Below are 15,890 nucleotides of genomic sequence, written 5' to 3'. Positions count from 1 at the left end.
CATAATAATAATTCCTGGAACTACTAAATGGTGCCTGATTTTTGCTTTTATCTGTTCATTTATTTATTTATTTATTGCAAGGCACTTCTTTTTCTACTGAAATATTAACTTAAATTGCTTTAACCTTATAAGCCCATTGGTAAACTGCTTACCTATCTGAAACATCTGTGGATGTTTCTTTTCATTGGAAAAGAAATAGCTCTTTTCTACTAGTGCAACCAGTAAAATGCATTGCTGAAAAGAGATACCTAATCCAGCTTTCAAAAAGATGTGGTATAGAAAACAGGACTGCTGCCTTGTTCTGTTTCATACAGTTCAACTAGTGTTGAAACACACTATAAAAAAAATACACAGTATAACCTATAACCAATACAGATATTAAATAATGTAAAAACAAGTATATCAATCAAGCAAGTACGTTTTAAGTATTAAAATTAATTGTCTGCACAAGGACTGTGGTAAGTAGCATTAGATTCACTAATGTTTCCTCATTAACTTGCTGTAGTATTTTTCTCTGTTTTAGTCTAACCTTGAAAAAGAATACTTCCAGGGATTAAGAGGAGCGACTAATGTGCCAAGTGCAAGGAAGAAATTCTGGAAATGCCTTAAGCTGTTGTTCTGGTCTCCTGAGATTTCCAACCTATTTATATAGCACAGCACCCTTGTATAAAATTTACATAAAATTATGAATTGGGTGACCACCTGACTTTAACCTCCAGCTTTAGAAGATGACTTGTATTTTCTGTTACACTGAGTTGATGCATTTGCACTGCATGCAGTACATTCACCTATCTGTGAACTCCTCTCTAACATCTCAGGCTGCTTACTTGAAATACTGAACATTGAGAGGAAATATTCCCCTCAAAACAGGTAATACTTGCTCTCTCAGGACTATTGCAACAAGGGTACTTTATACACCCAGTCTTCCTGCACAGCCAAAGGAGAGAAGTAGGCAGGAGGACCTAAAGCCAAACTCTAAAATGCCCAAGGTTGTCAAATGCTACCCATGAGCTGCATGTCGATTCCGGTCTTATTCTGACACTTAAGCTAGAAAATGAAATACTTCTCTATTCAGGATCCTGAGCAGTCCTTGTGGTAGGCACCTGCGGCTGTGTTTATACTAGTAGATTAAACAGAGCTACAGGATGTGATCAATCCATACAGTTAAAGTGTTGCCATCATAGTTCCATACTATGTAAATGGAACTCTTCAACATATAGATATGGTTTCAAGAATAATATGGGCCCAAGATTGTTACAAATATGCTGTCTGAATGCAGTTTTTCAGAGTGTGAGAAACTGGCATGAAGTACATACCTAAAAAATGTCAGATGAATAGCACCCTTCATATACATGTTTATCTCTCCTGACTACAATGAAAGCTGTTCTGAGGCAGAAAGATACATCATAATTACATAAATTTAGGTAATCTGAGCCACATGTCTAATGCTAAAGCATGGAAAATGATTTGACAGCCCAAGATAATTCAGTGTTACCACATGATGAATAATGACTAAGGGTAAGATGGTTTTATAACTCCCACGTTAGATAAAAATGGACATGTAAATTATATTCCTAAAACAGCATCAGTGACCAGAACATACCAATTCTGAGCAAAGCCAGAAAACCCAAAGGGAGAAGTAAGTAGCATGTGGAGTGCTGCCATTCACTCCACACAGCCAGAGTTCAGAGCACTGATGCAAATGTCTGCAAATATTTGATGGCACTTAATCATATTGTTCAGCACACCAATTCTGACTTTTTTTCCATCCGTCTTTCAAATACATATTAGTAGACTGGCAATCCAACATCCCAAGGGATTTATTTCTAAGGTAAATAAGAATGATCAGCTAAAAGGGAAAATAGTCAAATGAGTGCAGAATAACTGCTGATGAATGACAACAGGATCTTTGAGGTGATATGGTAGGAGATGGGAGCACTGAATTTCATAGGACATATAGTACAAATATACTGGAAGAAAAGCATACAGAACTGTGATCACTGTGGAAAGCTGTGATCAGTGACATGTTCAAGCAGGGTTACAGCACTGACTGCCTGGCATGGAAAACAGAGCATGCCCTATGTGATAAAGGGGAAATGTGGAAACTTCTTACAGGTGGAAGAAAAGCACTTGGGCTGTATGGGGAGCATGAGAGGCACAATTTTGTGCCCCTGTTGTAACTAAGGACAGGACAGAAATCTATGAGAGGTAATATGGGATTTGCAAGAAGCTCCAGGGATTAAATGGAGGGATGCAGGGAGTCCTCAGGATCGTGAAAAATTAATTTCCATTGGCTTGAAGTGTATGCTGTCCTAGTATTGATTGGTATATGGCACACAGACCTTCACATTGCTTTCAAGTTTGAAGTACATTGCTACTGTACACCTTGTCAACAGTGCTGTGACAGAGGTAAGTCCATTAAATGATTTATGACTAAAATTTTTTCACAGAGTATGTATGTGTCCTGGGTTCAGCAGTAGCAGTCATGTTTCTCCTCCTTGGTAGCTGGTGCAGTGCAGTGTTTTGACTTTCGGCTCAGGAACAGAGCTGATAGAGATGTTTTGGTTTGGCCAAGGACTTTGTGAGCCTCATGCTCTGCCAGGGAGGAGGGGAAGCCGGGAGGAAGCAGAGACAGGACACCTGACCCAAACTGACCAAAGAGCTATTCCATACCACAGCACGTCATGCCCAGGATGTAACTGGGAGTTAGCCAGAAGGGCTGGGAAACTGCAGGGTTGGAGGAGGTATCGGTCGGAGCTTGGTCAGGCTTGGGGGGCGAGTTATCGGTCAGCGGGTGGTGAGGTGTTGTATTCTGTTCCCTTGTTATTTCCTTTATCATTATTATCATTGGTGGTAGCAGTAGTGATTTGTGTTATACCTTAGTTACTAAACTGTTCTTATCTCAACCCGTGGGAGTTGCATTCTTTTGATTCTCCTCTCCGTCCCTCCGAGAGCAGGGGGAGGGCAAGAAAGGGGGGGAAGTGAGCGAACGAATTACCTGACTGGGTTTAAACCACGACAGTATGATATGCAAAGTTTTTGAAAAAATATAAAGTATCAGGATTAGACTGACCTAAACTGACCAGCACAAAAGCTTTCTTCTGCAGAAATACAGCTATATGGAGTCAACCAGGGCTTCACTATGTGAATATCATTAAAAAATTGCTTATAAGAAAATTGGTTATAATGCTTCCAAACACAGAGAAGAAAAGCTAGCTCAGCACCATTAAACTTCTTTTGTTCTTTACTGTGCCTGGCTTTATGGACTTCTTTTTCTGAAGGAGAAAATTTTGCTCCTTGCAGTTACTAGATCAAATATGGGAGACAATCAGTTTCTGTTGATGTCATTAAAACAAACAATTTTCTCAGTAATTAAAGAAAGCCAAATTAATAGGTAGTACATCCTAAAGGAATGTACTACCTATTCCTAAGGAATCTACACAACTTGAAATAAAAGGGAAATCCTTGTCACATTGGTGACAATGACAGATCTCCCATTAACTTCACTGGGGTTTGGGTTAGTTCTAAACATTTGCTAAGAAAAGTTCTTGGTCAGTTTACCAATGAATCCTGGTGTCATTTGAGGAGGATCACCTCTAGTCAGGGCTGTATTTTACAGAAAGCACTATTCATGCACAACCGGAATAAATGTATTAGAAGACTGGAAGGCTCCCCAGTTGATGGCATGAAAGGATGAAATCAGTTCTGCTGAAATACTGCCATTGATAGTGCAATGGCCAAGATTTAACCCCAAGGATCCAAACCACATGGACCAAACATTCACATAAATGGGACTACCAAATCTCTGGGGTTTCTTTTCTAATCATTAATTCTTAATTGAAAATCAAACAAACGGAATTATGATGATATTTATGAACTTCCTTGAATGATTTTGGGGTTTTTTTTGCTTAGTGTTTCTGCAATTCCTCTGAATTTCTCTTTTATTTATGATGCTACATCACAGAGGAAGTTCACCATCCTCTGTAATTCTGAGAGGACTGCAAGAACTAATGTTTTTATATCCAAGCAAAAGTAACTATCATACATTTCTTCTAAATTGCTTTTTATTATTTCTTTAAAGCCTCAATATATTTTAAAGATTTTGCTTATTTTACAGAGTGCTCTTCTGGGAAAGAAATACTCAAAGCATTAATTCTCAAAAGCATTGATTATTGCCACTATTGTCAATCTAAAACACCTATTTCAAAATCCCCTTAAAAAAAAAAAAATTCAATACAGCTTTTAAATTGTCAGAACTGAAGAAAATCATTTGATTTTCTGTTTGCTTCAGCATCAGTTTTTTGTTAACTTTTCATTCACCAAAAAATTTAGGGTTTCAGCCTTGGTCTGACCCAAAACAATTACTTCTTTTACTTTTTGGAGTTCATCATTATCTGCTCAGCTGTACTCCCTTGGTGCTGCCTCTTGCTGTTTTGTCATTGTATTGTGAACTTTTCTGCTCGGCTTAACCCACTGAGATGGAGGAGGTCTCATCCTGGTTTTCCTATGGGGTGCAGGAAGAAATAGTAGCCTGATGACAAGTTTCCTTTTAAACCTGTTGTCATAGTAACAGGCAGAAAATCTCCCTCTTTTCATAACCCTCAGACTGGTTGCTGTCTCTTTTCTGCCTGGCTGAGCTCTGTTTTGGGTCTGTGAGAAACATTGCAAATATTAATTGCCTTTTCCCACAACTAATAGCACCCAGTCTTTCCATGTGGCAGTGACTTTAAACTGCAAGCCCTGCTCCTGGGACAAGGTGGTGGTTGGTGTAAGTACCCTATCTTTGGCTTCTTTGAGACAGGATGTGCTGCTGTCTGATTCTTTATAAACAGAAATGACTTTATAAAAAGATGGAAAAAAACAACAGAATTGCATAAGAAATTCATGGTGAAAGCTGACATCTGAACTCACCTGAACTCACCTGGGCTGTATTTGCATTATTTCTTGGTATTTACCCTGCTGCACTAGTTACACTAGTGCAAATTCCCTTAGTAAGACAAACTGAATCAGTGACCTGCGTGGCCAGCACTGTGGGAGACAGCCATGTTCATGTACCTCCATGCTGGAAGTACTGCCAACTACCCTCATTGTGCCAATACAAATTGTACTGCTCTGCATAGAGCCTAAGCAGCCTATACGGAATAAGGAGGTAGAGCATGGCAACTTTTTTTCTTGGTAAATGCAGACCACACCATTTAAAACACCCGTCATGGGAATACATTTAAAAGGCTGCACATTTTATCCTTTTGAAAGGAGACCATACACTGAAGACAGTTGATGAAGAAGGCAGGCACAGCAAAGCAGTCAGATGAGTCAGTCTCTCATCTTCACTGCAACTGCTGCACACTCTATGGGAAAGTAAATACTGTGGGCAAAACATGCACCCAGTGTTACAGAGGTCACTAGGGCATTAGAGAGAGAGAAAAATGTCCCTCCTTTGCTAACATCCTACATCCCATATGTGAAACTTAACCGAAGCTGTTTTTCACCTTTCATTAAAGGTCTTTCATTGGTTGCAGTGCAGACACTGGAATTAGTAGTCCAGATGTGATATAACAATGGGATGAAGCTTCCCAGTTTGGAAAAAACAAATTTCCTTTGCAACAGAACTTGCCTCCTTAGCCCTGTCATAATGCACATATCATTTAGAACAAAACCATTTCTTCCTTGGCAAAGTAACAAGTTCTTAACCCTCTTTGTATTCTGCAGTAGAAACGGATGAATAATTCATTACAAATAAACTATTTGTTTAATCTTTCATCCTTACAAATATATTCTCCTATTTGTGAACTGACCTTGGGCCTAATGGGATTTTTGCAGAGTTACCTGACATAAAGAGGTTTTTAATTATTAGAAATAGCTTCTGGTCTGCAGATTGTTGGTAAGCATTTGTTACCAACAACCTATAATTAAAATGCAGGATAGGTAGCATGATTTTATGGGATGCTTAGGCCATAGGATATTCTTTTGTTCTATGACTGAGAGTAATTCACAGAATACGCTCTCAAGCATAACTAAAAGGAATTTAAATTTCAAAATTTATTTTCCAAAAAACATTCTCCATTATTTCATTAACATTTTCTGTGGTCTTAATCATCATATCAGTAAACTTCTACACTACTTCTACTAGTTTCTGGGTACAGGAAAAGGAAGGATGTGGAGTGGAATTATTTAGGGGTATGACGGAATTAACAGAAAAGGACTATTTATTCATCTACCTGTCTGTCTAGTCACAATAAGCAACAGTGACATTTTGGGGCATCACATATTTAAAAACTCCTTTAAGTTTAAAAGACTTATATCTCCATACCAAACCACCTGTCTACATATTCTTATATGGAAGAAAAATAACCCTCTGGTTAGAGGATTAATTTGGGAAATCTGCAGTCAAGATTTCTTGTCTAAATAACCCTCTGGTTAGAGGATTAATTTGGGAAATCTGCAGTCAAGATTTCTTGTCTAGCCATGATTTCTTTTTTTTTTTTTTTTGTATGGTCCAGGATAAGGCCATGGGAAGTGATGACAGTGGCCACGGAGAGCCCTGATCTTGCCTCACTGGCTTAAAGCTTTGTGGATCTCTCTTGTAGACTCCCTACCTCAATTCCCCATAGTACAAGAATAAAAGAAACTCTGTATCACCAAGAGTTTGGGTCAGAAAGCAGGGAAACAGACTGTGGGATAATGCCCATCTAAGAATTTCAAATAAAGTATTTGTTACTGTGCCTGCTAATTAAAGGGATAAGTGTCACTGCAGCAGTTTATTCTGTGATCAAGCCCTGTGTCTGCCTGAAGTCCCACCAGCTTCAGTCAAAGTCTACAGCTGTTTAACCATCCCTGGATGCTCTGGGCGGATCTGGCACAGGGGGGAACCAAGCACCCACTGCCAACCCCTTGTCTGCCCTTGGGAAAATTTCCTGTTGTGCCTGTTATATGAAGTTAAATCCCATGAAAAATGCAAAGTGTTCAGACACTGACTGCACTGAGGAGGGCTGGATGACAGACAGTTGGGAAAGTCAGGCCTTTATTTATTTCTTATTTCAAGAATGCCTCTATCCTTTCTTCCTTGGAAGAAACACATAAGGTCATAAAGGCTTGATCATGCAATCAGCAGTGATTGAATAACCATAAGTTACTGACTGACACTTGAACTGTACCAATTAATCAAAAGCATCAACTGCATCAACTGTGAAATAAAAATACATTTTGTAACCCGCCCTTAAACACCCTTACAGTTTACTTTGCAACTGGGGCACATTAAAAGCATTATTAGTAACTGCAACCTGTTTTATAGATTTTAACCTTTTTTGTAACACCAGCTCAATATTGTTTCCTGAAAAGAAAGCAGTAATTTACTGAAACAAAAAACCTTTAGTGTGAATTCTCTTTGCATAACATTAGAAGCTGCCAAGTATTAAACATGTGTAAAATAAATGTTTTCTTACCTATAAAAAGAAGTTTAAATAATTTTCAATAATTTATTTTTCCCTTTTTACTTTGTGCATGTACTACCTATTAAAATCTATATTTAAAGAAAAGTTCACCCCATCTTCCCTGTTCACAAGTTTGTTTTACTATCTGAATGCTATTTGAACATGGCACTTTTCCCATATATTTCTTGTTAAGATTGCACTATTTGTTTTTGACACCCAAAGCAAATTGCTGATTTACCCTATATATACCTAAAGTAAATTAGACAGAAGTTTCCAGCTTGCATAAAAAAGAGTAGTTTCATAACATTTTCTTTCTAATACACAGTCATTATTAATTTTTATAACACCAGCTGAAAGAAAGCTTGGAATTCTAAGAACTCCAGTTTCCATGAGACTTAGGGTGAGCTGCTCGAGTCATGCATGTCAGACTTCCTGCTCCTATCACCATGCCCTCCTACCTTTATCAGGTTGCTTATCTGAGATATTCCTAATGAAAGAATGGGAATTTTTGGTGTGAGTGTGAATCTTGTAACCATGACAATACTTCTCACCCTGAACTCTGTTAACAAATAAATGGTAACGGAAAAGCTATGAAATATATTCTTAAGAGCAGACTATGAATGTCTGGGTAAGCTTTCTTTTGAAGAAATCCATTGTATTTCTGCCTGTTCTAACTAATGAATAGTCTTTTATAGAATCAATAATGTAAAAGAGTTGAGATCAGTCCTACCCCTTGATACCCTTTCCCAATTAAGGCAGTGGATCATTCTGTTAATAACATTATTTAGTGACTATTCAGCATTTTCACTCTGGTGAGATGCTGTGCAAATATTAATTAATCCCCACTAAAGCCCTGAAAGCTCACTAGGAAATATTAAACCCATTCTACAAAAAAGGGCCTGGAGGCAGAGATTTCTCAGTACCAAAGAGATAGTAACTTGAAGCTCCCTGGGACAGCGAGAGTCTAGAATAATGAATGGCCCTGCAGTGAGAGCTACCTTAAAGAATATCATCTCTTCTCTGCCTTTGCTTGGGGCAATTACTTTTTCTCAAGGAAAGCCCTTTCTGTGTGTTTTGCTTTTTTTCAGGAATGAATGTCTCTAAGCAGTCCTTCAGCCTGAGGCTGTTAATACAAAGTAATTACACAGTCATTGAGGTATATATATAGAGTGTGCCCAATAGCCCAGTGATTAGAGTATCAACACAGATTCAGATTTCTCTCCATTGAATATTTAACTTTATACATGTGCAATAGCAAGAAGAAATGGAGACAGAGAAAAGTGTAATAGCTCGTACCTTTTTCACTAATGTTATATTCAGTTCATGGATTTGAACTCAAATCTTCAAGTAACAGAGCACAACACTGGAGCACAGACAGATGTGTCCCAGCTGTTTGTAGAGGTGTTCATCACTAGCACAGTTGTAACTGCAGAGCTTGCCTACACTGAAATTAAATGATTATCCCAAAACTTTTACAAAATTTTCCCAATTTTCATCTTCCATAGTATGCTCCTCCTTGTTTTAGAGTGATTCTCTCTAAAAGAAAATGGGACATCATTTTTTTTTTTTACATTACTGATGGCATCCAGGCCACCTATTTTGGCCATCTACAGTTTGGCAGCTGAGTCAGGAGGACAGGATTTCCTTCTGAGGATAATAAATCCATGTACTTCTCCCCATTCATATGTACTCTACAAAGCCACGTACTTCTCCCCCAGCAATATTTGTTATTTAGTTTCAGAGGACTCCAATAGGGACCAAAAATTCAGGAGCAAGGACAGATCTTTCCTTGCTTTTGGATTTTTTTTTTTTCCCAGTTCTCTGGCCATAAATAGCTGAAGTTTTTGAAAGCAGTTTAGTTTCTTGGTAGTCTGGTTGCAATTTTATTCTTGTTTTTTACTTTCTTGTTCCTCATTCCTGTTGTCTTATCCCCAGTCATCTTCCTAATCAGGATGCTGGATGATTGATCAGTTTAGCACGTATCTTTGATTGCCTGTTTCATACGAGAGTACTTACTCCTGTAGGCACCTGACATTTAATACTATTGACTTATACATCATTTACTCTGCCTTCCAAAATTCTGCAGTTCTTTCTCAACCAAATGGGAAGGAGAATTTTGACATACTTCTAGGGCATGATTCATCTCACCCTACATTAGGCTTCTAAAGTAGGACAAATCTGCTATGTCCTAGAAAAATCTATCACTCATCGACTCTAAAGGAAGACCAGATACATATAGTTTAGACATCTACATCTGAATTATTTTCCAACAGTTAGATGAGAATAATTCTATCCTGGGACACCTGAATTCCTTCCTGTGTGCTGCCAAAAGCGGAAGAAGGGCAAAAACCCCCAAATATCCAAGAAGGCCGAGAGATGTCCTCATTTGTACAATCACAGAATCATGTAATGGTTTGGGTTAGAAGGGACCTTAAAGCTCATCCAGTTCCAATCCCCTGCCATAGACAGGGACACCTTCCACTAGACCAGGTTGCTCAAAGCCCCACGCCGCCTGGCCTTGAACACTTCCAGGGATGGGGCACCCACTGCTTCTCTGGGCAGCCTATGCCAGCGCCTTAACACCTTCATAGTAAAGATTTTTTTTCTAATATCTAATCAAAATCTACCCTCTTTCAGTTTAATTAATTTTTCATTTCAGCTTAATTTGATCTTATTCCATGACCCTGCCATAGGATTCATTTGTGAGATTTTTAGGGAGCTTCATGTTTAAACCTTATCTTCCTTCTTACACTATTTTAATTAAGGCAGAAACTGCCTGAAGGTTCTTCAGTCTCTTCCTTAACACATCCTTCTGTCCGATCTCTGGATCTTATTCCTTAGCCTTTTTTCACTTGTTTTTGAATATTAAGTGAAGAAACAGTATCTGATACAGGTGTTTTTGCACTGAATATTCATGGAACTCCCTGATTTGAGTGTAACTGAGTGACAACACTACTTGTTTTAGAATATCCTGTTCTAGGAGATTATGTAGACCTGACACTTCCTGCCTGAATTTAGTCTACTTGTTGGCTTTTTTTTTCTTAAAATATCAACTATGATTAATCTTCCTATCAATACACACCAATAAGGTCAGGGCAAGATTTTATAATGTGCTTGTCAAATATAAAAATATCATAATAACACAAAATAAACTGTTGAGATGTATTAACAGAAGCATATGTATGAAAGGAGAAAAATTACTGTTACACGAACTTTTGAAATATAAGTATGTTCGTGTTGAGTAAAGGGAGATTTAACTAGCAAACACATGGAAAACTACTTTCAATATTTCTCATGCAAAAATAACCACATGAAATAGTTGCATATAAATCAATATATGCAATGGATGATGATTTCACATAAACCAGAAACTCCATTTTGCACAATCTAAAAGGTATAAACCTAGCTACACTAAAGCCAGTGGGTCTTTTTTCTGCTAGCTTTGTGAGACAGAGTTATAAAGATTTCATTCACGGGCTCTATGAGTTTCTGCCTTCTTCTTACTTCTGTTATTTTTTAAAAGTAAAAGGTAACATTAAAAACTCTCTCTGCAATTATTATGTTCTTTAAGGGGTAAGGCAGGAAGAACAAGACAGAAGAAGGGAAGTTGATAATTTCCTTGAACGCCTTCTTTTGAATTACTGGTCACCTGGATGTTACCCAAATTTGATGCTTTTCTGCTTTTGATTCTCTACCCTTACATAGCAGGTAAGAAATTCCCAGATGGGTTGAACTGAGAGTTTTTGGCCACTCTCATTAACACTGCCTCTCATTAATGCTGTGGGCTTTGTGGCTGGAGAAAAGCTGTACAACAGAGCAGCCTCCTGCCTCCACACCCCTCCTCTGGATGGACAAGCAGTAAAGTTATCTGAGAGATGGTGTCTGTACCTAGCTCCTCCTCTGGCGTCCCTGGAAAACTGAAGCTCGACTTGAGCAGATCGCCACCCTCTTCTTCTGAAAAGACAGAAACAAAGTAGCTATTAAATAACTCTGATATTTTTGTATATCCAGTTATAAACTCTCCAGTATTTTTTAAATCCAGTTAATGATACCTATTACCGTTTGGTTTTGATGCCGTGAAGGTGTTGAGGTGCTACCTGCAGTATCTATTCCTCTTTGCCAGTTTTCTAGCACTCTTCTATTTTTTTTTTTTTTTATTTTGCCAGATGTTTTCGAATCACTAGTGTTATAATATTCATAAATGCCTGTTTTATAACATCTCTTAGATTGTTCTTTTCAGCTTACCTTAGTCACATTGAATTCTACTGCCATTTAGCATTAATGTATTTATTACAGGAAGAATCATTATTGTCAGTCTTCTAGTTGTACCTATAGCTCTTTCCACCTCCAATGAAAATAATGCCACTTGTGATTCTCAGGCCACTCTTAATTCTGTAATTGTGAACTCTGATAATGCTTTCCTGGTGACTTTCTCCTATCAACAAAATTTATTTTTGTGCCAAAGACAACTTCTGCAATTCTGGACAAATATTCAAGCTCAGATAATATGTCTATGTTGTATGACTGCAGCGAGTTGCTCAGAAATCTACATTGCTTGAGTGCAGCTATTTGCTACTGTGCCTATACTGCTTTCAGAACTGCAACTTGTCACCTCTGCATTGCGCTCTTGTGCTGGCACACTAATTAATTTGGACCTGGCACCTAGCTCAGATATTTCTAACATGGAGCTGTATATAGAAAACTGGGTCAGTAACACTGCCTTAAGGTACAAGATTGGGTTGAGAATACACAGATTAGATAGGATACAAAATATCACAGTAAACTATTTCATGTAAGTACATTATAACTATCTTTAAATATTTTAAAAAACATTTTTGCCTTATTATCAATATTTTTTGGTGGAAAAAGTGGAAGCTGAGTATATACAGCTTTCCACTGTGTCCTTTCTTGCCATCTATGTGTGCTGCAAGCATAGACACCTCAAAAGAACAGTGAAAGAGCAGAATACTCCGTAGCCTCTCACTGTATGTTCAACCAGCAATTCTTCAGAGAAAGACAACATCAGGTACTGCAGACCATGTTTCTGTAGTGCACAACAGAAGACTGATGACTCCTAAAGAGCTCACATCAGTTCATATTCCTCATATCCCCACGCAGTTTGAACCAACTCAGACTTTCCTTAAGAGCACCTCAATCCCTGTATCAGGCAAGCTGTTTTTTGTGATTCAGTTCACAACAGACATGCTGTTTTGCCTGTTTCAATGCTCCATTTAACAAATATATGCATTTTGTGTATTTCCTTGTCTTGGTTGCCCTTTTTATTTGATAGCACATTCATATGATTTTTTCCCAATTATCTCACAGTAAGAAAAAATGAGTGAATATACTCATGTAGATATTTTCAAATAATTGATCCTGGGCTTGAAAATTCATGATGTTAAGAATATACAAGTGATAACAATGGGTAGATACTGCATAAAAAATAAGTCCCGAGAATATTAAGAATGTTGAATAAGTTGAGCTGTCAAATAAACATCTTGTTTATAAACTCAATTGTTAAATAAACTCTCTGCTAAAATACAGCCTACATAAGATCTCATTAAGCGACGGATAAAAAGTCAGACACAATTTTAAAAATGATTGGTGCATGAATTTAAATAAATTTCATTTGGAGAAGCAATGGACAACTCTAATTAAATAAAAGTACAAATAAGGCAGTTTCCATGGAGATTTTTCTCACATGATTTGCCTATATTGTGTAACTCATATGCCTGTCCTCTAATTTGGTGTTCAGGAGTATGGAATCAAATGAGAGTTATAACAAAAATATTTGTAAGATTCCTTCACATTAATGTAAGTAGGTAGAAGATCTTACTGTTAACTTCATCATAAAGAATCTTTACACTGGAACAGTAGTTTTGCATTTCTGAAAAGGAAGGTATTAGTTTATTCCAAGGTTATATCATGTATATAAATTCAGAAACCCTAATAGAATGATCCAAAGAAAATAAAATGTGGAACATTATTTCTCCCTGGCAAGAAGTTGGCATTATTCTCACAAGCTTTGGCTAAAACTAGACTATTTTTAGACTAAACATTTATGGATTTGGTGCGTTTGAAAAAAAATAAAAAAAATTTCCTTTTCAAAATGAAAGTGAAAGGTCATGCAATGGGGTCCCTAAGTCAGATTTTGACTTTATTGTAAGAATTCCTGTGCAAATTTGGACAGTTCTGTAAATCTTTTTCTGCCTCTGTTATCCATAGAATTAAGATTAGAATTCATTTCTTTCTGGTAGAAATAAATGAATACATGAATACATTTGTTAGTGTCAGTGAGCCTGTTGTCTAGAAGAGCCTATAGAGAGCACAAAAAAGTTAGAATTTCCATCCTGCAAAAGCTATATTCTATTTTGAATAGAGTCAATTGCAAATCTTTCAAAGGAACTTAGAATTCCTTTGTGATTCCCTTAGGTTTGTGAATCTGCATGAAGGATGAGTAGTTCTTTCTTAGTGATTAGCTTACTTCCTACGCATAAGTACTTCTTATTTCTTTATATTTTATGACTTCATCTATTCACATCACTAATTCATTGTTTAGACTGTCTTTTCAGAAGGCTACTGTCAGGTCCTTCAGCCCTTGAAGAGATTCAATTTTTGTATTCTGCACTTATGAAGCATAAATTAATCTGAAGTCTCAGTGGCTCTTCAGTATTACAAAGATATCTTTGTGTGAGGTCAAACTGTACTTCAAATTCTGCGGCAGACATACATGGTCTGTTTATTCAGTTTACCATTTTCCCAGAAATTACTGTTTTTATTATTGGCCATAAAAATGAAAAGCATATGTCTCATTCATGAATACAAGAGGAACTTTCATATCTCATGGTAATGAAGTCAGTCAGATTATCACAGAATTCTCATGCATGCTGAAATTCAAGTGCCACAAAATGTGTGCATTAATTTTATGTCATTCACCTCCTCTGTCTCCTAGAGCTATAGTATTTTAGCTTGCTCTTTGCCTACTGATAGAATGTTCTACAACAGCAGGCATAGAGGAAAATGGTAGTCTTAGCATGGAATGTTTCAATGGGCAATGAACTGCAGACAAAAATGAGATTATGAAAATAGGATGATTTAAAATTTAAGGTTTTAATGTACAGAACACACAGACCACAGGCAAAGGACACAATTACTAGTTAAAATCCTTTCTCAACATACAAACTACTACATCATAGACTGGTCTAAAAAGAAAGTAAAAACCTGCCTTGGAAACTGAAACTAAACAATAGTGGGAGAAATCTTCACGCTCAGTAGGACTCAAAATAGTGACAAAATATAACAGGCTTAGAAGTGCAAAGATGTCTGCTTCTGTGAAAGCTGAATGTATAGTAAAATGATGCTGTGATCTGCATAAATAGGAGAGCACAAACTTTCATTTACATGCAATATCTCATTTTCTTTTTTCAAAAATGGATCTGTCATGTATTCCAGTGCAACATGCAACACTGCACAAGAGACACTCAAGACTGTGATAGGAACCTTTCACAGCTGAAGTTCTCCAGAATTAAGCTTGGAAATGTCAGTAGACATTGCTTAGCTGGAACTAGATTAAGAGATCCAGACGGCTCATTCAGTCCTGAGGCTATGACAAGTACAGTGGGAAATGATATGGGCCAGTGCCCAAGATCGAGCTGGCAGGGCACAGCTTTTGTCCTCACAACAGCTGGATGTGTCAGGAGTGGGCCCCAGCTTCTGCTGTTTCTTACCCTGCTAAGGAGACATTTCCTAGGGAAGCTCTGGTTGGCTTGGACCTCATCTGGCCAAGGGCCTGAGCTGTGGTAGGGATGACTGCTGCCATTGCTCAGGTGTGTGATGTGTTCCTGATGAGTTACAAGCACAGAGGGAGCCTGAGCTTCTCCTACTCAGGTTTCCATCTCTAGAGAAGAGGTTACAGTCCAACATAATGAAACTGCTGAAGGCCACAATATTACAGCTGTGTGACACTTGCTTAAAGGAGGTGCAGCCAATCTCTTGAGGGTCAATTCTGAATCGTGCCTCAGCTGCACTTGGTACTGGATTGCAGGTCAGTAGGATGTTACTTTGTGTTCTGGGTCAGAGAAGTGAAGTTTCTATACTAGCTAACGGACACACAGTCTCCTCTATCCTGTTCCTGTCTGCCTATGGTCTCAGGGAACATTTTGACAGTCACTGCACAGAAGCCATCTGATATTGCTGTTTTTCCTCAGTTTAATGATGACTTTACCCATCTTTCAAATTTTATCATCTCACTCTTTACCACTCAATCTACTCTCTGAGACTGAGATACCAGTTTTAAATTCTCTTTCTTCACCTTCAAAGTCTTGCACCAAGATATGTTTCTGTGTTGGCGCTCACTTTTTATTCAATCATTCTATCATTCTGCTCTTAATAACCAGACATGCTGTTTCCATCTCCTAACCATACTTCTCCCATAACCTAGCCATCCACAAAATGGGCCCC

The 15,890-nt window shown here is 37.8% G+C and overlaps 1 protein-coding gene across 22 annotated transcripts in view; it reads right to left on the bottom strand.

The window, feature by feature from the left end:
* The window catches only part of DLGAP2 (DLG associated protein 2), a 464,923-nt gene that overhangs the window by 90,289 nt on the left and 358,744 nt on the right, over positions 1-15,890 (bottom strand). For 14 of the 22 annotated variants that reach the window (XM_057431701.1, XM_057431703.1, XM_057431704.1 and 11 more), the window contains one exon: positions 11,319-11,384. The exons of the other annotated variants lie outside the window; for them this stretch is intronic. In XM_057431701.1, the coding sequence (XP_057287684.1) occupies positions 11,319-11,384 (66 nt within the window). The remainder of the gene's footprint in view (positions 1-11,318; positions 11,385-15,890) is intronic. 22 annotated transcript variants of the gene reach the window in all.

Source organism: Pezoporus wallicus, unplaced genomic scaffold (assembly GCF_028554395.1).
Source record: "Pezoporus wallicus isolate ANWC-B61680 ecotype Strahan unplaced genomic scaffold, APGP_CSIRO_Pwel_v1 contig_161, whole genome shotgun sequence".
Taxonomy (NCBI): domain Eukaryota; kingdom Metazoa; phylum Chordata; class Aves; order Psittaciformes; family Psittacidae; genus Pezoporus; species Pezoporus wallicus.
Note: the sequence above shows the minus strand (reverse complement) of the source record. Positions and strands in the feature narration are given on the sequence as shown.